This window comes from Rosa chinensis, chromosome 7 (genome assembly GCF_002994745.2).
Source record: "Rosa chinensis cultivar Old Blush chromosome 7, RchiOBHm-V2, whole genome shotgun sequence".
Taxonomy (NCBI): domain Eukaryota; kingdom Viridiplantae; phylum Streptophyta; class Magnoliopsida; order Rosales; family Rosaceae; genus Rosa; species Rosa chinensis.
Window position 1 is genome coordinate 50,189,552 of NC_037094.1, and position 22,675 is coordinate 50,212,226.

At 36.7% G+C, this 22,675-nt stretch overlaps 2 protein-coding genes across 12 annotated transcripts; both read right to left on the bottom strand.

The window, feature by feature from the left end:
* Positions 1–3,793: 3,793 nt before the first annotated feature.
* LOC112180670 lies at positions 3,794–7,160 on the bottom strand. Of its 11 annotated transcripts, XR_005803631.1 has the most exons (6): positions 6,260–7,160; positions 6,046–6,154; positions 5,864–5,914; positions 5,725–5,784; positions 4,176–4,217; positions 3,794–4,073 (listed from the first exon to the last, which is right to left on the bottom strand). XR_005803631.1 is itself a non-coding variant. In XM_040511622.1 (5 exons), the coding sequence occupies exons 1-4, from the start codon at positions 6,915–6,917 to the stop codon at positions 4,208–4,210; spliced, it is 837 nt and encodes a 278-aa protein (XP_040367556.1). In that variant the 5' UTR covers positions 6,918–7,160; the 3' UTR covers positions 3,794–4,073; positions 4,176–4,207. The 11 variants fall into 11 exon arrangements, 6 of the variants coding, with proteins under 6 accessions (XP_040367556.1, XP_040367560.1, XP_040367555.1 ...); XM_040511622.1 differs by lacking the exon at positions 5,864–5,914; XR_005803628.1 differs by having other exon boundaries at positions 3,797–4,073; positions 5,725–5,914.
* A 9,842-nt stretch (positions 7,161–17,002) lies between these two features.
* LOC112177123 (receptor protein-tyrosine kinase CEPR2) lies at positions 17,003–22,297 on the bottom strand. Its single transcript, XM_024315336.2, has 3 exons — positions 21,790–22,297; positions 18,329–21,015; positions 17,003–17,593 (listed from the first exon to the last, which is right to left on the bottom strand). The coding sequence occupies exons 2-3, from the start codon at positions 20,889–20,891 to the stop codon at positions 17,205–17,207; spliced, it is 2,952 nt and encodes a 983-aa protein (XP_024171104.1). The 5' UTR covers positions 20,892–21,015; positions 21,790–22,297; the 3' UTR covers positions 17,003–17,204.
* Positions 22,298–22,675: the final 378 nt, after the last annotated feature.

Below are 22,675 nucleotides of genomic sequence, written 5' to 3' on the forward strand. Positions count from 1 at the left end.
AACATCAATTCGATAGTTCTTAGCAACCATCAATGCAGAGACGGGGAAGGTAGAGAGAGTCTTCTCAATCAACATCGCATTTGTGATCTCTTTACCACAAAATTCCATTCAGGATTTAATGAGAAGTGCTTTCGAGCTGTAGCCAAGAACTTACTTGAAATCACAGAAGTGGAGGCTATGCCATCTCACTTCTAGGTCAGGAAGCAGGGAGTCACGGACGTTGCCAAATCATTCATCGAGTGAGACCCACAGCCTTCTGGGGTCTTCTTCATTCATACACTCGTACTGGAGCGGATCATCCATATCACGAGTCATTAGGATGATGGCTTTTGCCTTATTTGCCTTTAAGGCTGCTCTATTGGCTTCCAAAGCTTAAGCTTGCTCAACAGTTAGCACGTCCTGGCTAGGCTCGAGAATGGTATCTAGGATTCCATCAGCCTGGAGATGCTGGCGGACATCACGAACCCACCTATGATATCCAGAGCCAGTTCTTCCCAATGGAGCAAAGTCCAATTTATTCAGGTTACTCATCCTGAAAGAGAACAAGAAATTAAGGTTAGTTTCGGAGCCTAAAAGGCTACCACGAAAACATATAAAATTTCTGAGCGTAATTGCTCCCAAGAAATTGGGAATTTCTGAGCGTAATTGCTTCCAAGAAATTCAATTCCAAGAGGTATTGGATTAGATCGAAACAATGACGTAGGTGGTCCATCATAAATTCTCTACAAACTCTAAGTTTGGAGATCTCAACAAGCTCCAAGCTTGGAGTGAGCACGAACCCCCACAGTTCGGCTTAATTAGGTTTCCCCTATGATGAAGAAAGGGGGGTAGAAGAAGAGAGTTTGCAAGTCCCCGAGAAAAAGAAGAGAAATTGAATTAAAAAAACTCTATAAAAAAAACTGGAACGTTTAGTAAAAAAAATACCTCGAAATAGCTCGCCGGGAAATTTGACCTGAAAAAGTGGTCGGAAAAAGTCGCCAAAAAATGGCAGGAAAGTGGTTAGAAAGTTACCGGAAAAGTCGTTGACCGGAAGTTGACCGACTTTGACCAGAGGGTGACGTGGCACTGATGCTGACGTGACAATGGGTCCTGCTACTGACATGGCCGCGGGTCCTAGGGCTGATGTCAGCGGGCTTCTCGGCTTGGGTCAGTGGGCTTCTGGGCCTGTTCCTTTCTTCTTCTTTTCTTCTATTCTTCTTTTTTCTTTTTTGCGGGTTCAAGGTGCAGCCAGAACTTTTGGCTGGTTCGGGGACAAGGTGGCCGGTTCAGGGAAAATTGTTTCTGGTTCCCGGATGTTGGGATCGAGACGCTACTTCTATAAAAATTGGGTAGCAATTGGAAGTCTGTAAGGTGGTGAACCGGTGAGATATTTGCTGAGGGTGGTTTGGAGATTCCGGTGGCCGTTTCAGTAGGTTTCCGGCCGGTTCTTGAAGTGGTGCCACCGGTTCTGGATTCCTGGGAAGGAGGGCTTCAAGATGTGTGTCGGGGGCCGAAAGGGTTTCAAGGTTTTGTATTCGGATTCAAGGTTTTTAGCTTCTTGAATCAGGGTATGGCTATTTGTTTCAAGGTTAGGGCTTCATGCTGATAACGTATTTTAGGGAAACGATATTTGAGAGAGAATTGATGTGTGTTCTCATTGATAACAGGGGCCTCTTTATATAGAGGATTACAATGCATAGAATCTAAATTGTACAAGGAAAGGTAATCATACAATGAATGGATATCTCTAAGATATTCTCCAAGATTCTCTCGAATTATAACCCTATTACCACTAGGTCAAGTAACATAGAGTTTGGGCCAGACACACAAATAAGGATTTACTTGAACAAATACAAAAATATTCAATATTAAACGAAACCATATTGGAAAAGTGAATGTTGGTTCATCGAATTACTATCTAACAGAACGTACAAGATGAAGACAATGGAGTAGACAAACTCTTATGTACATATCATCATTGATAATGCTGAAGCTAGCAAAAAAGACGGACATAATAGACTTGACTTAATTGTAAATCAAAGACTCAATACCAGCTTAACAAGGGAAAGCAAAGTTATTCATAATGATCTTGATCTTGATAGTTCCAGAACAGTTAACACTGGAAAACTAGACTTTTGTATCATCTTCTGTGTACATGAGCTATTGGTTCTATTAAGAAACCAGAATCTTGCCAAGGTGCTGTATACAAAATGAAACTACCACTTTATCATTCATGCATATTTTCCAAAAACTTCAATATGATTTATAGAGCTACTTCCATACTCATATAGGGTCTTAAAGGGTCTTGTTAGATATCTATAAATTGGGGCATAGGTTGTAGAAGTAGATCAAGTCTTTGAAGCATTAAACAGAGAGAGCAAGTGAGGTCTTAAGAGTTGGTGAGAACTTCTTGTGAGAGATTCTTGTATTCTTGTTCGTGTATTCTTCTTCTTCTATAGTGAAACCCAAGCCGCCAGGGGACGTAGGCAAAGTTCTTTGCTGAACCTCGTTAACAAGTTCGTGTTTGTTTTCTCGCTCATTTATCTATATTGTTTTGCACTTGTCTGCTTCCGCAAGAGGAATTTTAGGTCAAATTCCTAACAGTAACTAGAAAAAAGTCTTAATTATGGTAAATAAGATCCTCGCTAGAGTAAAGTAGGTTTTCATTCGAGTAATTAAGTCTTAAAAGTGATAATTGCAATAGGTTCTCATTTGAGTAATTAAGTCTAAAAATTGGTAATTGTATGTATTGTCATATGTTAACATATTGTAAAATTTTCAAAGTATACTAGCTTGACTTGAACTCAAATTAGTCTATTTCTATATCGAATTAATTTACTTTGATGTATCGGTACATTAATTTACCGTAGACGACCCTAAGACAAATATTAAAAAATAAAAAATAAAAAAAAAACTACATTTATATAAATAAGAGGGAAGGTTGTGGTTAGGTTTTTTTTTTTTTTTCCTGTCGTGGTGGAGGGGAGGGGACCAGACTAATTTCATGCATAAGTAGACTACCCTGACTTGATCTTAAATTAGTTTACTTAATGTATCGGTACATTAATTTCTCGGTAGACAAACCCTAAGATAAAAATCAAAGAAACAACACACACACACACAACTATATATATATATATATATATATATATATATATATATATATATATATATATATAAGGCCCTTCCACAAAGGATCTTTTTTTGACCATTTTTAGGGATCACTTATTAGACCCACATTTTGGCATATCTACTGTTCAATTTTTAGGTCCTAATGCATAGATCACCTCTGCAAATTTTCAGTCAAATTGATGATTATTAAGGTATTAAACTATATTAAATCAATAGACGAACCGAATCTGTCCAACCTAAACCGTTCATATTTATAATTGTAAATCACAGTTATTTGGCTGAAAATTTGCAGAGGTGATCTATTCATATAGACCTAGAAACTGAACGGTTAATATGTAGATATGTAATCGAAAAGTGAGTCTAATAAGCGATCCCTTAAAATGACAAAAAAAAAAAAAAATCCCTCACTAGACGGGCCTATATATATATATAACCAAGACCAAGTCCAAGTCCTCAAAAACTCACTTCCGAGGTCAACTCTTATAATGTTAATTAGGAGTAAGATCGTTAAGACATGTTCTGAGTACAATTGCGGTTACATGGAGACTTTAGCCTGTGTGTGATGATGTAATTTTATTCCATATGTCGTTGTTGCATACATGTACCTATTGCTTTGTAGTAGCTAGAAATTATATAACCGATCAATTTCAGGATTTCAGGTGATCTATAAATCGTAGGTCATCAAGCAATTTAATATAACAACAATATCGCCAGAAATTAGATTTACAAATGTTTACTAGTACAAAGTATAAACCCCCAGCGAAAAATAGTCAAGTTTACTCATTTATATATGGCCGGGATAAAACAAGATATGCAATAAAAAACTCAAGAAGATGGACTGTTGGAGAAGTACAAGTACTTTATTCAGATATTACTCGAGTTGAAAGTTACAAAGAGGATAGTTTCACTTTTTCAAACAGATCATCCAAGCCTCACTAAAGCACGAGCATAAGTTCAGAAACCTGCAGCAAGAACCAAAACAATAACCAAAAGGTAAGGGACCAAGTGTGTATATATATAGGCCTTTTGCTCTCCTGCCATATGGTAGATCTTTAAGTACTCACCACCAGGGAACCAATGTCAAACTTTTATACAGTTAACATGACCTGGAAATTTGCAGAAGAAGCAAAAACATTAATAGCACATGATATGTATGTGCATTAGAACATCTAACACATAATTGAAAGATAGACTGGTGGAAAGCATGCGTTTGCATGTCCTAGAAACGGAAAAACAAATTCCAGCTCATTTTTGGAAAGTAAGCAGATGACCTATAAAAATTCATTTTGTCATACTTGGTGAGAGTTGGGAAAAAGGTAAATTTGATAATAAACCCACATTCCTTCCTCTCTTCAGCTCATCCAATTTAATTTGATCCCTAACTATCAGAATATTCAACAGACTGACCATCAACTAAGCCAACATATTCCTTATTAACAGGCCAATATGTGTTGTCGGCATACAGAGGAAGAAAAACGAAAAGTAAAGCATTTAAAAGATCAGATAAGCCTAGTATAGAACTAGAACGAGCACATGTAAGCTAACATATTGGTAAACAAAGGAGTAGGATGCAGCACAAACTGCATATATATGATTTTTTGCAAATACAAAAATATTCAATATTAAACGAAACCATATTGGAAAAGTGAATGTCGGTTCATCGAATTACTATCTAACAGAACGTACAAGATGAAGACAATGGAGTAGACAACTCTTATGTACATATCATCATTGATAATGCTGAAGCTAGCTAACAAGACGGACATAATAGACTTGACTTAATTGTAAATCAAAGACTCAATACCAGCTTAACAAGGGAAAGCAAAGTTATTCATAATGATCTTGATCTTGATAGTTCCAGGACAGTTAACACTGGAAAACTAGACTTTTGTATCATCTTCTGTGTACATGAGCTATTGGTTCTATTAAGAAACCAGAATCTTGCCAAGGTGCTGCATACAAAATGAAACTACCACTTTATCATTCATGCATATTTTCCAAAAACTTCAATATCATTTATAGAGCTACTTCCATACGCACAATTCGACAGGGAGGAGAATAGCTGATATCGTCATCTGTTCGGTGAGGAATTTTGCATCCCTACTTCTAGGAAGTTTTATGCAGTAAAGAAGATTTGGAACCCAAATGTGAGAGTACTCATCTTCATGAAAATAAATGGAAATAATTCATAAACCAACCTGATTTGAAAAACATAGCTCAAATTGCATACTAAGACATCAAATCATTTCAAAACAAGGACAGATGCAGCTCAAACTAAAGCACATTCCATTAATCAGCACCAAAATTAATGAGCCATATCTCAAATTGCTGCGGTGAATTAAACCAACATTCCTTCAGTTCTCCGGACAAAAGAAACAAAGATGTTGAAACTAGACATCCTTCATCCTAAACATAGCCTAGTGCAAGTAATTCAACCTATAGTACACAAGCAGACTGCCATGCCAGTTGGGTAAAAATCAGAAGCATCTTTACTCATAAGCTAATTCTTATATATGAGTTGCCACCATTAAGAAGAGACTGAACAAAGATAAATGATTAAAAGCATTAATAAGCCCAGTCTAAAACTAAAAGAGCACATGTAAGCTAACATACCAGGTAAACATAAGAAGAAATTGGATGCATCCCCCAAACTCAAAGAGCATACTGAATGATCTGAGAGAAAGAGAATGAAGATATGCGATATCTGAGCTTTGGGGAAATAGAGAAAGTATTAAAATTACAAAAACCATACCGGAAAAATGAAAGTTGTTCACTGAATTACTGTTGAACATAAACTGCAAGACTGAGAAAATGGAGTAGAGTAGAGAGTTAATGAACAAGAAATTTTAAGACTTGATAACTATGTACATATATATTGATCAAAGACTACACAAGTTGATTCAAGTGTAAATCAAAAACTCAAAGAACACTCACAGAAAGCAGATTAACAAGGACAAAGCAAAGCTGGTCATACTGATCTTGATCTCATTCCTCTTCCCTGCTATTGCTATTGCTCTTGCACTTGGCTTTGGGTGTTCTGATCCTGAATGACAAGAGATGCATTAAATCTTAAGGCTGGAATTAAATCCTTCACCAAAACATTATTCCATTATTCTATCAACATTGTTCCAATTTGAACCACCCATACCACGAATACGATCCTGCAACTCTTCCTTTGGAAAATACTCAGTCATCGATTGCGCACTTGGTAACACCCTCTTATCATTCTTTCCCTTTCTCAGCCTCTTCGAGTTTATGTCTTCGAAACCTGCATCGCCTGCTTGTTCGATTTCAGAGTAGCACCTCTTCTTGCTCTTCAATTTCAATTTCAATTTCAAATCCTGTTTCTGATCATCATGAAGTGGGTCTGGGTTTACAACAATACCAGAATCAGGGGAAACAGAGCAAGAATAAGAAGCAATACCTGTAGTGGCAGAGACGCAGCGTTTGAATTTGATGATGATCCTCTGCTTCTGATTCTGATTCTGCTTTTGCATCCCCCTAGATCCAGATCTCTTCTTTTTGGGAAAACCAAGTGAGAATGCTTCTGGTTTGTTCCTATTCATCATCAACTCCTTCAAAACCATCCCTCTAGATTCAGATCTCTTCTTTTTGGGAAAACCAAGTGAGAATGCTGCTTCTGGTTTGTTCCTATTCATCATCAACTCCTTCAAAACCATCTGGGTCAGAAGCACTTGTTGCTCAGATGGGTCGGTGGCCATGGCTTTCACATCATCAACCATTTTCAAGAAAGACCCACAAAGCCAGGTCTCATTTTTCCTCAAATCTTCAATTGTGATCACCATCTTCCTCCTCCTCTAACTCCTAAACCCTAATTCCTTTATTCGTCTTCTTTTCTCAGAGAAAAAATTGATCCCCAAAGATCGAATCTTTAGTCAAGATTACAAGTGGGTATCGGAGATTGAACAAAAATCGGAATTGGGTATTCGCCAACAACTATAAGGACAAATTGATTTTGGGGTTAGGGTTTGCAAATTGCAAGGGGTAGAAGGAGATGGAGTAGAGTTTCTAATTGTAGGAAATTTGGATTATTTATCCTAATCCTCGGCGGATTCACACGCTTAGCCTAACCGCGTTTTCCTTCACTTCCTAGGCTTAATTGCAACGGCTACATTTTTTAAAATAATTATTATTATTTTCCTTTCTTTTTTTCTTTTAGAATGGTGAATAATTATTTTCTTAAAAATAAATAATATCCACATGACAACAGGGCCTTGTGCCTTCTAAATTGATTCGTCCCTTCGACCAAAAAATAATAATAATAATATCCACATGGAAAAGGAAGTAAACTTTTTCTAATTTCTTGAGTGGTTTCATAATTAACATTAGAACAAAACACACCCGATATGGGTGTGGATAATTATTAACTAGCATGGGGAGGTTTTTTTTTTTTTTTTCAAGAGTGTGTGAGGAGGTAGTTAAAAGTAGTGGGGAGTTTCTACTACTTTTATTTTAATTTTGTTTTTATTTTAATTTTATAAATTGACTTTATTATCTTTATTGATTATTTCTGATTCAAAGTTTTTTAATATATGAAAGGTAAATTGGTAAAAAAAAAATCAGTTATGAAGAGCAAGTTTTCTTCTCTTAATAATTGTATAGATTAAATAGTTATGGAAAAACTTTTTTCAAAATAAGTGGGGAGTTAATACAAATAGCGGGAAGTTTTGTCTTAGATGAAATGCGTATAATGGGTAAGTGGGAAGTTATCTGCAGATAAGCAAATTATTGTTTAGGGTAATGATGGAAAAGGTCATATTAGATTGTGAAATAATAAAAAGGTCACCTAGTTTCCCACTTGATAAAAAGATCTATAATGAATTGTTAGTAATATTAATTTAGTCCTTATGAATAATAAAGTGATGTTAAAAAATGTCAGTTTTTAATTTTTTTTTTTTTTATTTCGATTCTGCCCTCAAATACATTTTTGGAGAGAGAATCTTCATATCTAATTCCTCCTCATCCTTCCCCTCTTTCCTCTCTGTTTATCTCACTGCATTATCTACTTCACTTTTGACTTTCCTCAGGTTGAACCAGAGGTCGGGGATAAAATTCATCCGAGAAAAAAATTCACGGTCTTTTTCTCTCTCACTCTCGAGATCTGAAACAATTTTGATCGGTTTCTTTGGCCGTGATCCGCCGAAACATGTCGCCGTCGGCCAGAATGGAAGGACTCTAACTTCTCTAGAGACGATGCCTTCGCTGAGATCTGCAACAAGTACGACCGATACTATGTCGACAAGTAGGACTCTAACATTTCAGGCGACGATGCCTTCACTCGTCTCTAATTTGCCGTCGAGTCTGACATTGAAGCTACTCTTTAAGTTCAGTCTCTTTCTCAGTTTCTTTCATATTCAAACTGTGTGTTTCGGAGCGATGAAATCTCTTTAAGAGTTTAGAATTTCGAATCTCTTTGAAATTGACTAGAAGTTTAGTTATGATTTGGTCATATTTTTCAAATTGAGACTGAATTTTGGGTAATTTGGGTCTGCAGAAAGTAGGGCTTGCTTCAAAAGAGAAAAGCACGGCATCTGCAGTTGCTTTGAATGCCAAGATTCGCCGAACCAAGGCTCGATTGCTTAAAGAGGTTCCCAAGTTGAAGAGATTGGGTGTAAAGAAGGTTGGCCTCTGCTGTTTGAATCAATTCGATTATCGTACTTCTTCATAATTGTGCATTTCATAAAATTGTTTGAGAAATTGATGTTTAGTGTATTCTACTCACTGAAAATTGAAAGATGATTGGGCCTCGGATACGGTATTTTAGTACTCGAAGTAAATTGAAGTGGAAGAACATGTGTAGTTGAGTTGTCAATTTTACTATTTAGTATAGAATTCCTGATTGCTTAAGTTAAAGCAATATTGCTCGGGCAAATCTATTTTGATGTGATAGGGATAGAGAAACAAGATGGGATGAATAAGGTGGGCATTGCATATATTTCCTTCCATTTTAAAGCAAGTTGAACTTCTTGAACTTGTTAGAATTGTGTTATTCAAAATTATCTGAGTTGTTATGAGTAAAGCTTTTGTTTGATGTTAAAACAAAACAGTTCTAGGGGCTGTATTATGCTAGAGCTGATTCTTCTACCTCTTCTAATTTTACCTATTGTGTGCAGGAAGAATTCTCAAGCTATTAAGATGATTTCATCGACAAATTTGAAAACTTACATGTGAGTAAACCATTTTGATTACTCGAACGAAAACTCTAGGCTCACATGCCTATGAAGGTACGCCATTCTCTCTCAGTTTTGGCCCTGTCTGTAATTTTGTGCTCAAATTATTCTAAAATTTTATCAGATCGTGACAGAATTATTATACTAGATTCTGGGTGGGTTAAAGACATGATCTTTGACTTTAACCCACATACAGTTTTATGTATTGCCTAGTATCACTTGTCTTTTAACTTTTAACTGCTGCAATCCTCTTGAATATCTACCTATTACTTTCTGGGCTTATGTTATTCAATAGAGTTAATTAGATGGTGGTTGTCAGAGCTGAACATGCTTCCAGTTGTTTAGTGTATTCATTTTTTGTTCTTTGAATAGTTATTACACCATCATGATTGTCAAATGAGTTGGTTGAAGGCTTGTTTACAAAAAAAAGACAAAGCTAGAAGAAACCACAGTTTTGGTTGGAAAAAAAAAAAAAGGCCTATGTAGAATTGAATTGATTGACAACAAGCTCAATCAGTTTCCCCTCTTGCATATGCTTTTACATTTAGAACTAAAAATGATGCCTCTTGGAAACGATCTTGTAAATTGAAATGTAAAAGCCTTCTTCTATGGATTTTTGTATCATTCTTTACTTCCCACTCAGTTTTGAGCATTTCTAGGTGCTGAGATTAAGATTGGTGTAGTCTAGTTGGAATGAAGTTGGAAGCAAGCATATTTATCATTTATGGTTTATTTGGAACAGGTGAGACGTACACGACTTATGCTGCTTTATGACTCCCGTAATGATGAAGGGATTAACAGCTTTTTGCAAGAGGTTCATGAACTTTTATATCAAGACTCTTCTTAATCCTACCTACTTGCCTGGTTCACGAATAACATCATCACATTTTGATACCAAAGTTTTGTAAGGCTCATGCATCTTGTATGGGGGACAACCTGTTGATTTTGTTTCAAAATGAGGTTGAAGTTTCCAAATACAGGGTATTCAAAAGTGTTTTCCCCCATATTTGTCCTTAGTATTTTTCCTTAGTATTGACGTTATAAAGATCTATAGATCTCCATATTTAGGTGCTTGTGTATTACAAACTTCTTAATTATTGTGTTCATGCATATATCCCACAGATTGAAGATTATTTTGAGGTGGTGCTGCATATATTTGTTAAACACAATAATGTTATAAAAAATAAAATAAAATATAAAAATCTTGTCTTTGGCAGATAAAGCAGCCTTTTGATTTGATGCATTAACATCAAGTTTAAGATATATGATTTTTGTTTTTGTGAACCAAAAACTGATCAGGATGGATTTTGTTTTTGTCAGTGACATGCAATATGACATGGTCAGTGACTTTGCAAGTAACTTGCCAATTTCAATGACATGGCCAGTGATTTGTCTACATGGCCATTGACTTATCCAATGACATGCAATATGACATGGCTAGTGACATGCCAATTTTAGTGACATGGTCAGTGACTTGATCAATATTAGACATAGCCAGTGGCAAGGTTAAACAATAACTTCGCCAGTGACAGAGCCTATGATATGACCAGTAACTTGGTCAGGGATTGACAGTGACTTAGCCAGGAATTGATAGTGACATAGTCATGGACGTGTATAACAATGACATTGTAAGTGATATACAACTTGGCTAGTAACATGGTCAGTTACATAAAAAAGATTGTCAGTGACATGGTCAGTTACATGTTATAAGTTCAGTTACAGGGTCAGTTACATGATCAGTTACACGGCCAGTTACATGATCAGTTACATAAGTAGGCTATGTCACTGGTCATGTTACAGTATCAAACTAAATTTTAAAGACAGTCATGTATCATCTCCACTAAAAAAAGCTTTAAATCTTCAGTCAAATTAAAAATTGGAATCGAATTGTTTTGTTTTATAATCAAATGCAGAAATAATTATATCATATTCAACTTATAAGTTCAAATTGACAGCGACTTGGCCAGGAATTGACAGTATCATAGTCAAGACGTGTATAACAATGACATGGTAAGTGACATGCAACTTGGCTAGTGACATGATCCACTTTGTCAATGACTTGAGAGTAACAATAACTTCTCCAGTGACATAGCTTGTGACATGACCAGTGACTTAGTCAGGATTTGACAATGACAAAGTCATAGACATGTATAACAATGACATGGTAACTAACATATAACTTGGCTAGTGACATGGTTAGTTACATCGTCAGTTACATGTTATATGTTCAGTTACATGGTCAGTTACATGATCAATTACAGGGTCAGTTACATGATCAGTTACACGGCCAGTTACATGATCAGTTACAGAAGTAGGCTATGTCACTGGCCATGTTACAGTATCAAACTAAATTTTAAAGACAGTCATGTATCATCTCCACTAAAAAAAGCTTTAAATCTTCAGTCAAATTAAAAATTGGAATCGAATTGTTTTGTTTTATAATCAAATGTAGAAATAATTATATCATATTCAACTTATAATTTCAAATTGACAGCGACTTGGCCAGGAATTGACAGTATCATAGTCAGGACGTGTATAACAATGACATGGTAAGTGACATGCAACTTGGCTAGTGACATGATCCACTTTGTCAATGACTTGAGAGTAACAATAACTTCTCCAGTGACATAGCTTGTGACATGACCAGTGACTTAGTCAGGAATTGACAGTGACAAAGTCATGGACGTGTATAACAATGACATGGTAACTGACATATAACTTGGCTAGTGACATGGTCAGTTACATCGTCAGTTACATGTTATATGTTCAGTTACATGGTCAGTTACATGATCAGTTATATGGCCAGTTACATGATCAGTTACACGGTCAGTTACATAAGTAGGCTATGTCACTGGCCATGTTACAGTATCAAACTAAATTTTAAAGACAGTCATGTATCATCTCCACTCAAAAAAGCTTTAAATCTTCAGTCAAATTAAAAATTGGAATCGAATTGTTTTGTTTTATAATCAAATGCAGAAATAATTACATCATATTCGACTTATAATTGACAGCGACTTGGCCAGGAATTGATAGGATCATGGTCAGGACGTGTATAACAATGACATGGTAAGTGACATGATCCACTTTGTCGACGACTTGAGAGTAACAATAACTTCTCTAGTGACATAGCTTGTGACATGACCAGTAACTTGGTCAGAGATTGATAGTGACATAATCAGTGACGTGTATAACAATGACATGGTAAGTGACATACAACTTGGCTAGTGGCATGGTCAGTGACTTTATCAGTGACTTGAAGTTAACATGCAATAACTTGGCCAGTGACATAGCTAGTGGCATGGCTAGTAACTTGGTCAAGAATTGACAGTGACTTGGTCAGGGATTGATAGTGACATGATCGGTGACATGTATAACAATGACATGGTAAGTGACATGCAACTTGCCTAGTAACATGGTCAGTGACTTTGTCGGAGTTTAACAGTGACTTTGTCAGGTATTTGCCGTGACTTGGCCAAGGATTGATAGCGACATAGCAAGTGACTGCAACTTGGCCAGTAACATGGTCAGTGACATGGCCAATGACTTGAGATTAACAATGACTTGGCATGTGACCTCATTAACTAGGGACTTGGCTCGACCAATGACTTCACTGGTCAGTGACATGGCCAGTGACTTCAGGTTAATAGTGATTTGACCAATGATTAACAGTGACATGTTCGTGACTGTGACATGGCCAGTGACTTGAGGTTAACAGTGACATGGCCAGTATCTTGAGGTTAACAGTAACTTGTCTATCAGTGACATTGACTGTTACATGATCAGTGACCTCACTAACTAGAAGCCTGGGCTGGCTAGTGACTTGATCAGTGACATTCAATGTGACTTGGCCAGTAACTTGGTCAATGAAATGTGTATAATAGTGACATGGTCAGTGATTTGAGGTTAACAGTGATTTGGCCAGTAACATGGTCAATGAAATGTGTATAACAGTAACATGATCAGTGATTTGAGGTTAACAGTGACTTATCTACTGACTTGTGATTAATATTGGACATGGTCAGTGATATTGATTTGGTGAATTCGAAAGATGCCTAAAATTTGAATGTGCTGTAAAAGATCTATAAATATAATGTTTTATTAAGGAAAGCTATACGTACATAACAGTGACATCATAAAAAGATACAAAAAGCTAATTGATTTAGTACGCTAGAGTTTACAATTGGCCAATCTAAGCCCTAAATAATTTTCTAAAACTTTGAATTAGTAGAGATCCAACTATGCTTATGTTCCGCAAATGTCTTGATTATATGAGCTCTATATTGCAAAATATCCTTCTTGCTGAGTTTCTTTGGAATCCGCCCCCCTTTCAAAAAAAACATCTATAAAATTTCACAATCCAATCTATTAGCCATAAAAAAATTCAAGTCAATGAATTTAAACAGTACAACAATAAAGTGACAGTTTAAAGTGTTGTATACTTACGAGATTTCTTCTTGTAGATCATCAGTGAGTTTGACAGTTATATGATCAGCAACATGGCCAGTGAGATTTCTTCTTGTAATAGTTACTTGGCCAGTGACTTGGATATAATAGTGATTTGAAAATTTCAAAATATGTCAGTGACATACAATGTGATTTAGCCAGTGACTTGTGTATCACAGTGACATGGTCAGTAATATGCAATGTGACAAAGCCAATGACATAGATATAACAGTGACTTGGCAGGTGACATGTGATTGACAGTGACTTTGTTACTGACTTGTAATTAACATTGGATATGATCAGTAACTGGCCAGTGACTTGACCAATGACAATAAATTTGACACTTAGTTCTACGATTAGCATGTGCCACAAATAAGAACAACAAATTTTAGAGAGGGTTCTATTAGACAATCACACAGTAACCCACGAGACTCATTATCAACTTAGATATTACAACCTGATCATGGTTGAGTTCAACTTAAAACCGCTGCAGTTCACAGAAAATGTAGGTCTATAATTTCCACACCCAAGAATTTACCTCTAAATGCATTTAGAAACCACTGAAGAAAATAAAGAAAAACTTACCATGATGACCGAAAGCTAGATGCAACTGTACCTTTAAAATGAAACATTCAGCATAAAATCTATTCAGAGCTACCTGGAGTTTGAAAAGCTCGTGCAGCGTCAAATTCCTTATGTAGATGCTCGTAAATTGTCATTGTGAGAATCCCTGTTAAATCAATACAGTCCACTGGATGCATAATTGTATATGTATATATAGACGTTGGTAATACAAGATAATTTATTAAAGCCATTGACTTCTTCCACTACTGCACAACATTTTTCTCCCATTTCAATGAATGCATCCTCTTGAAAATGATGCACATAACTTCTTAATAACCTTGAGGTCAAGAAGTACAACTTCTGATTTCCGAGGTCTTCAATTTGAATTCTTTTTGCAACCAGCATTAGTGTACTGCCAAGTAATGACAGCTCAAAAAAAAATGACATTGATTGACTAATTGTAAATCATGCTAGAGTTACGGTACAAACTCATATTTCTTCCTTCACTTATGTTACAATATTCAACAAAGTTTCCAACTGATGCCCATGAAAAGAAATCAAGCCTCAAAGCAATAAAGTGATATCATAATAACAAACCTAATTGATCATAATAACAGCATTTTCACACTGCATATCTCTACAAATCAAAGGACTAGTGCTCATCAATTACATACAGCCAAACTGTCCTAGATTCCTATAAAATTTGCGGCGGTGTGTATATATATATTGAAATCACTAATCATGCTATGCATATGAACTATTATCAAGAAATTTATTCAACAATTCATCGAGAACCGAATGTCCTAAAATCTAAGAAAATCAATCCTAATCAATTTTTCATGATCAAACAACAAAATTCTTATAAAATTACATGAGACCCTAAGCGAATTAAAGAGTATATATCAACGGCAGCGATAAACGAGAAACTAGCAGTAATAGGATTAAAGTAGTAATACGGACTAGGATGATATCAAAACGGGTGGCCTGGTCAACCTTGACGAAGTCAGCATCCTAGTTGTTGAGGTCGTCATTGCGGGAGGAGGAGGAGAGGTCAACTAGAAGAGGAAAGTGGAACCAGAAGCAAGTCTTGCTTGGTAATTTCTGCCTCCTTCAGTTTTTGAGCCACAACCTGTAATCAAAATTAAATCAGATATAGAAAATCAAAGATACAATCAAAATGAGAGTATCATATCCTCAAAGTAGCATTACTACAAATGAGACATAATGCACTGCACCTCCAAAATTGAAAAAAAAATTGTAAATACAGGTGAAATGAGGAAGCTAAAAGATCAAATGTAAACCAAAAATGTTCACCACAGCTTTCACATGCACAAAAATATTATAGAGTATGAAGTTCCAAAAACTTCTTGGTTGCAAATAAACACTTACTCAAGAGCTTTCCCTGTCCGTGTACCATTGTGGAAACTACTCCATTGTTAACTTTTAGGACAACTGTTGTCAAGTCAATATTCGCATGGCAAGAAGATCCATGGCACATTTATTAAACATTGAATAAGTAGTTGCAGGATAGCATATGCTTTGAGTATGGGGCATGGAAAAGAACTGCATATCACCACATTACTCAGATAATGCACTTCCTATCTGATCATTGATAAACTAAGTAGTTCCACATGCACAAATGATGCTAAAGATTCTTATAATCACCACAATGAATAACAAATTAACGGAACATCAAAACTATCCAAGTATCCATCTTATCATTTCCATTAAGAAGAAAATTAGTGATCAGAAATTCACACAGACCGAAAATCGATTTTTGCATCACAACTAAATTGTAAAAGAATCCTGACAAACTAACACCAAAGTAAATAAAAAGAAAAAGGCAACTTCATCCTTTCAAAACGAAAAAACTAACTCTTTCGAAACCTCGAAATGATCCATACGATCATCTCTATTAGCACGAAGATTAGTTATGCAAGTTTGCTATTGAAAACGGCAAAGTGCAACTTCAAAACTAAAGAATCGGAATGCCCAAAAACTAACACGATTAAACCAGTTTCCGGCAACAATTACAGTTCAAATTTTACTTCAACAATAAAACCTAGGCTTACCTTGATGGTGAGGTCGAGAGGGAGAGCCCAGGAGATGGAGTTGTTCTTGGAGGCTCTTCGTCTCGCCTAGCTCTTATCGGCCTCGAGGAGCACCAATCCCAACTGCAGGGCGCAATCGATGAGCATGATCTGATCGGCGTCGGAGTCACGGGAGTCGAGGATCCACTCTAAGGAGAGATCGATGGTGAAGAGCGGCGAGTCGGAGAAGTCGAGAAAGGTCTCAAGGAGTCGCGGTCAAGGAGGTTGGGATGGTAAGGGTTTGTGGAGAGAGAGAGAGAGAGAGAGAGAGAGAGAGAGATTTTGGTAAAGGGTTGAATCTGAACGGAAGGGAGGGAGCGAGAACCAACAGCGGCAGTTTTTGTAATTAAGTTTAACTCTAGTGGTAGGTTGTTAATAAGTGACCTTAATTATTAGGAAGACATTTGTGGTATCTGGATTATCATAAAGTACTTTAAAATGACCACTTTTATCATTGTCCCTTATTGTTTTCTTTTTTTTTTTCAATTTTGATTTTGTTATTTACATCCTTATCCCTTAGTTATTAAGTATAATTTCAAATTAATATATGATGTAAGGATCTATATGTAATTTCATATGTATTTTGGCTAACAAAGCCTCTTTTCTTAATAATTGTATAGATTTAGACCTCCTAAAATTTTTGCTATAAGACAATATTTGGCAAATAAGGGGCAAGAGTGGCAGTTTAAGTGCCAAATATTTAAACAGTTGCGGTTGATGGCACACTTAATGAGCTTCGATTATCTACTTCATCAAACATTCATAAAGATTATAGCATTTGTATAATCCTTGAAATCAGCTACTACTGGGAGAGAAGCAGACTGGAGGAATCCTTGCCTTCTTTGTCAGAATTGTTGCTTGGAGACGTGAAAGTACTAGGATCAGCATCAATAAGCATCTTGATCACCTCTCGCATTGTAGGCCGCAGGGATGGAAGCTTGGTAGTACAAAGAATAGCTACCTTCAAAACCTTGATCATGTCATCCTGGATATTTTCATCTGCCACTTTATCATCAAGAACCTTCAGAACGTTTTCACGGTCGTTCAGATTGGCGGAAACCCAGTATACAATGTCTTTTCCTTCCCCGTAGTCATCTTCAATTGGTCTTCTACCAGTAACTAGCTCAAGTAGAACCACACCGAAACTATATACATCGCACTTTTCAGTGACTTTAGCAGTATATGCTAGCTCTGCAAAGGAAAATAGCCCACCCATTAAGAATTATTGAACACATGTCTGAAACTGATGTTTCAAGTCCAGGCTATAGAGTACAAGTAGATTTTCAAACACATGAAGACTCTGCGGAACATTACATATATTAGAATAAAGCCAGCCTAGCTCTAAACAACAATGACACAAATTGAAGGCTCACGCCTGATTAAAGACCGTTACAAACCCACTAAGAAGATCATGAAATTGCATAGCTGTCCTACTGTTTCTGGCAGCGAGCCCAATTAATGTTGAGCTAACAATATATATGATAAAGTTAATCCGATACCTAGTTAATCCAAATTTGAACTCTACAGAAAAGTACACAAAGTTCATATTACTGTGTGATAAAGCTTCACTTGATAAAAGAATTCTCCAGGCAATACTAAATTGTGCAAGACATGGAATATACTAATCCAGCAAAGAGGCTGAAAGTGAATTGGTTCATAAGTTTTATTTCAAAGCACAAAAGTGACGTAACCTCAAGAGAATGGTATGTTAAAATGATATATACTGATATTGTTAGCAGATCAAAAATCTAGAGATGCAAAAGAATGTCAAAAGCAATTGCTTTGAACATATATGGTTGAAATAAGAAACAGTGTTAACTGACATCACAAATTGCTGACTGTGGTCTGCTAGATAGTTTCAAGCAAAAAGTAATATATAGTAGTGACAATAATAAAATGAATATGCTTTATAGTTTTGAAACTCACCAGGAGCAATATACCCATGTGTCCCAGCAAAGGAGCTGCACTCTGAACCCTTGGGAGTGTTTTGTACAATTTTTGCAACCCCAAAATCAGCAACTTTTGCCTCGTAATCATCATCAAGCAGAATGTTGGTTGCTTTTATATCTCTATGAATTATAGGTGGGGAACAATCATGGTGTAGATAAGAAATCCCCCTAGCTGCTCCCAAAGCAATCCTATACCTCTGGTACCAATCCAATTCCGGCTGCCCACCTTTAAGCTGTCTGTGAAGCGCTTGAAACAAATTTCCATTTTCCATGTACTCAAACACCAGAAGATTAGATCCTCCCTTCACTAAACAAGCATAAAGCTTCAATATATTTCTATGCCTGATCTTTCCCAAAATATCCATCTCTGCAGTCAAAAGCTTCAAGCCATCGCCTTTCCATAGTTGTTTTACAGCTACTGTACCACCATTCTTCTTCAGATCAAGGCGGTAAACTTTCCCAGTGCTGCCACTACCAACCAAATTTTCTTCTTCTAAATCACAGATTTCATCTTCATCTATTTCCAGTTGGTGAAAAGATGCAAGTTTCCATTTCGGATCTATTTCCTTCCCCTCTTCCAAACTGTTTTCTCTGTCAACCTCAGAAAGCTTGAAGTTCTTATAACTGACAAGCACCAATCCAGCTAAAACAACAACCAAGGCAGATGCTATGATAGAGAACAAAACCAATTTATTCTGAAGCACCCTTTTCTGACCATGCTTTTCAGAACATGTATTCATACCAGAATTTGAATGTGTTTTTGAATATTGATCGATGCAGAGTTCTTTGTTTCCACGAAAGGCTTTGTCTCCACCAGTGGTCAGAAGATCAGATGGTACTCTTCCAGATAATAGATTTTCAGACAAATCTATGAAACTTAGCTTCAATTTCTCTAAATTTTCTGGAACCTCACCTGAGAGTTTATTCCGAGAGAGATTTAGAGAGTTCAAAGAGCTCATGAGTGAAAGCGTAGGTGGGATACTTCCAGTTAAGGAATTCCCAGCAAGACTCATGTCCGCCAACCTAACACAGTTTCCCAGTTCTGAAGGTATTGAGCCTGACAAAGAATTTTCTTCAACATGGAAAGATGATAACTGCTTCAAGGCACCAATTTCGGAAGGTATTTCACCTGAGAAGTTATTATGATTCAAATAGAGCCTGTCCAACTTTGTTAGCTTCCCAATTTCTGGTGGAAGATAACCTGAGAAATTGTTGTTCTGCAACATCAACAGATTCAAGCTGATAGAAAACCCAATGCTGGGGGAAATCACTCCACGAAAGTTATTGTCACTAAAATCAATGATTATCGCTTTAGGAAGTGACCAAAACTCAGCTGGAATCTCCCCATACAAATGGTTCTTATTTACTCTAAACCTCTCTAGAGATTTACAGTCAGCATAAGAACCTGGAAACTCCCCATAAAAATTGTTATCCAAAGCGAGCAAGAATTGCAGCTTCCTCTTTTCACAAAGAAACCTTGGGAAAGCACCAGAAAACTGATTCTCAGATATGTCAATGCTCTCCAAAAGTGAGAATTTCCCTAGATTTGCTGGAAACTCCCCAGAAAATCTGTTTCCATATATTGACAAAGCAGTAAGATGCTGCATATCTCCAAACCCAGCAGGGAATTCCCCCGAAAAATTGTTTTCATACAACTGAAAAACCACTAAATTCTTGAGATTTCCAAACTCAGAAGGCAACTTCCCATCAAATCTGTTTGTTGAAATATCAAATTCCCTCAGAAGGGTGAGATTAGCAACCTCGGGTGGGATTTCTCCTCCCAAACCGTTTGCAAACAGCTCAATCTTAAATAGGTTTTGTAGCTTGGAAATCGACTTAGAGAGTTTCCCAGAAAGCTTGTTTCTTGACATATCAAATGTTCCCAATGCCTTCATTTCGTAAATAGATTCCGGAATCTCTCCCATCAAGCTGCAATTTGTCAGATACAGCCATGTCAAGTTCTTCAAGTTTCCAAGACTCCCAGGAACTTCGCTTGCATCAAACAGATTCTGCCCAAGGCCCAGATATTGTAAACCTGTGAGATTTCCCACCCAAGACGGGAACTCTGAAGATAACCTGTTGGCAGAAAGATCAAGTCTCTCCAAGTTTCTAAGGGTGGAAAGGTCCGGGATTTTCCCAACCAATTGATTCTCAGACAGATTCAATGTTTTAAGATTGGCACAATGAGTCAGTTGGGCAGGAACCTCTCCTGTAATGAGGTTGGCAGACAGTACAAGCGTGGTGAGGCTCTCAAGGACGCCAATGGAGGGCGAAATCTCACCTGAGAGTGACTTGTTGTGAAGAGATATTTCAGTGACTTTCCCCGAATCGCAAGTAATCCCGGAGAACTCACAGGGGGATGAAGACTCCGACTCTTTCCACGAATCAAGAAAACTCAAAGGGTCCTTGAGCTGCCTTTTGAACTCAAGGAGGGCTTCAGTTTCGTCCGTTAGAGGCATACATGGCGGGAAAAGCAAAGAAATGAACAATGTGGTAAAGACCGGTAGCAAGTGCAAGGAGGGAACTGGTATTTTGGCCATTGTCGGAAAAGCACAGGGCAAAAAGGTCAGTGGAAGAAACAGAGAATCTTTGAGGATATCTAGCTTAGCAGATCAATAACAACCACCCCATTATTGCTCATTTGGACTTGAAGACCATTCCATCCTGGAAACAGCTCAGAAGAAAACGCCCATAAATCATTTTCCATGACTCTCTATATATCTTTACATTCATAGCACAAATACTATAATATGTACAATAAGATTTTCTAATAATGTCATATGAATAAACTAGTATAAGGTTTTCAGTTGGAATAATTGATAATACTAGTTAATATGTGGGTGAGAGACTGAGAGAGATGGAGACACAGAGAAGAAGCAATACTAAGATGACGTTAAAACGTCAATTTTGTCTGTAGCTGTGGCTTATTAACAATTTGTAATCCCTGTTAATTTTTTTATCAAGGTTGACGTACATGGAAGAGAAGAAAATTATACTTTCAAGTCACTCATTGAGTCATTATGATGTTTTGCATTTGGGGCTTATATTTTATATTGCAATCTAAGCAAAGAAAATTCTGGAAGCGCAACTAATCAAATGACAAATGACCAGAACGAAAGTTTCAATTTTACAGTTAATGATACTGATGAAGTTGCAATTAGTAACAACTTTAGCACCAGATCATGACCAGAAAGACCATATCTGACTAAGAAAACGGAATTTATAATAAATAAAAAATTAAAAAAAATAAAAACAGAGTAACTTAATCTGGTATGCCAAATATAAAGTATCAAATTCCAACCATGATATGAGATTTCTAGTTTTTCTTTCATTCCAATTGTTATAATATCAAGCATGAAGCAAGTGAAGAACTAAAGAACAGAGTTGAGAATGAAGAAAATCAACAGAAATAGTAGAGCTTGATAAGTAATGGAGTACCTGAGAACAGAGAGATGTTGCATCAAACCATGAAGAGCCCAAAATCAACTTTTTACTTTCAAATTTGAGCAGAAGTGAACTGCTATCTAAAGAAGAAGAAGAAGAAGAAGACGAGCTTGGAATTGGACTGACTGGTGTGAACTGTCAAGAATATTAAAGTCTTTGGAGTCTGAACAGAGAAGATTCAGGGGGAAGAAATGGGGAATGTCGGAAAGTAATTAAAAACTTTCCCTTGAAAAACACACAATAAATGGATTTCCCAACACCAACTTTCCTTGTTTAGGCTATTCAACAGTCCCTGACACTCTCTCTCCCCAAAGACACATGTTTTTTGAGGTGCCCAGCTAAAACAGTAAGAGCTTCAGACTAGCAAAGACATAAAGAACACCCAAAATGAGAAAAGAGAAGGGAAAGAGAGGTAATAAAAATGAGAGAGAGAAGGAGCAGAGAGCAGGAGAGATTCTTTATTACTGTGTTTATGTGTGGAAGCTGGGAGGCAGAGACAAAAAAATGCTTATGAGTAAGGACTCGGACTATAGTGGGGCACCTCGAAAACTGAGAAATTATTGTTATATGATGATGGGGTGGGTGACGAAACATGATGCGTACTATGTGGTCAAGCCTCAAGAAAGGGAAAGATATTTAGTGGAAATATGGCTGGAGTCTTGAGTCTTAATATAATTCCTGCTTTGATTTTACTCTTAATTTCTGGTGATTTTGAAATCGAGACAAAAGTTTAGTGGAAGAAACAAATGCAGTACGGTTGTGAAAGGATGGGGTTGCTATCAAACACAGCAAAAAAGCAAACTTCTCAATTAAACGGACGCAACGTGATTAGGATAGGAAACCACTACGAGCACTCGAGACAAGTGCGCGATCAACATAT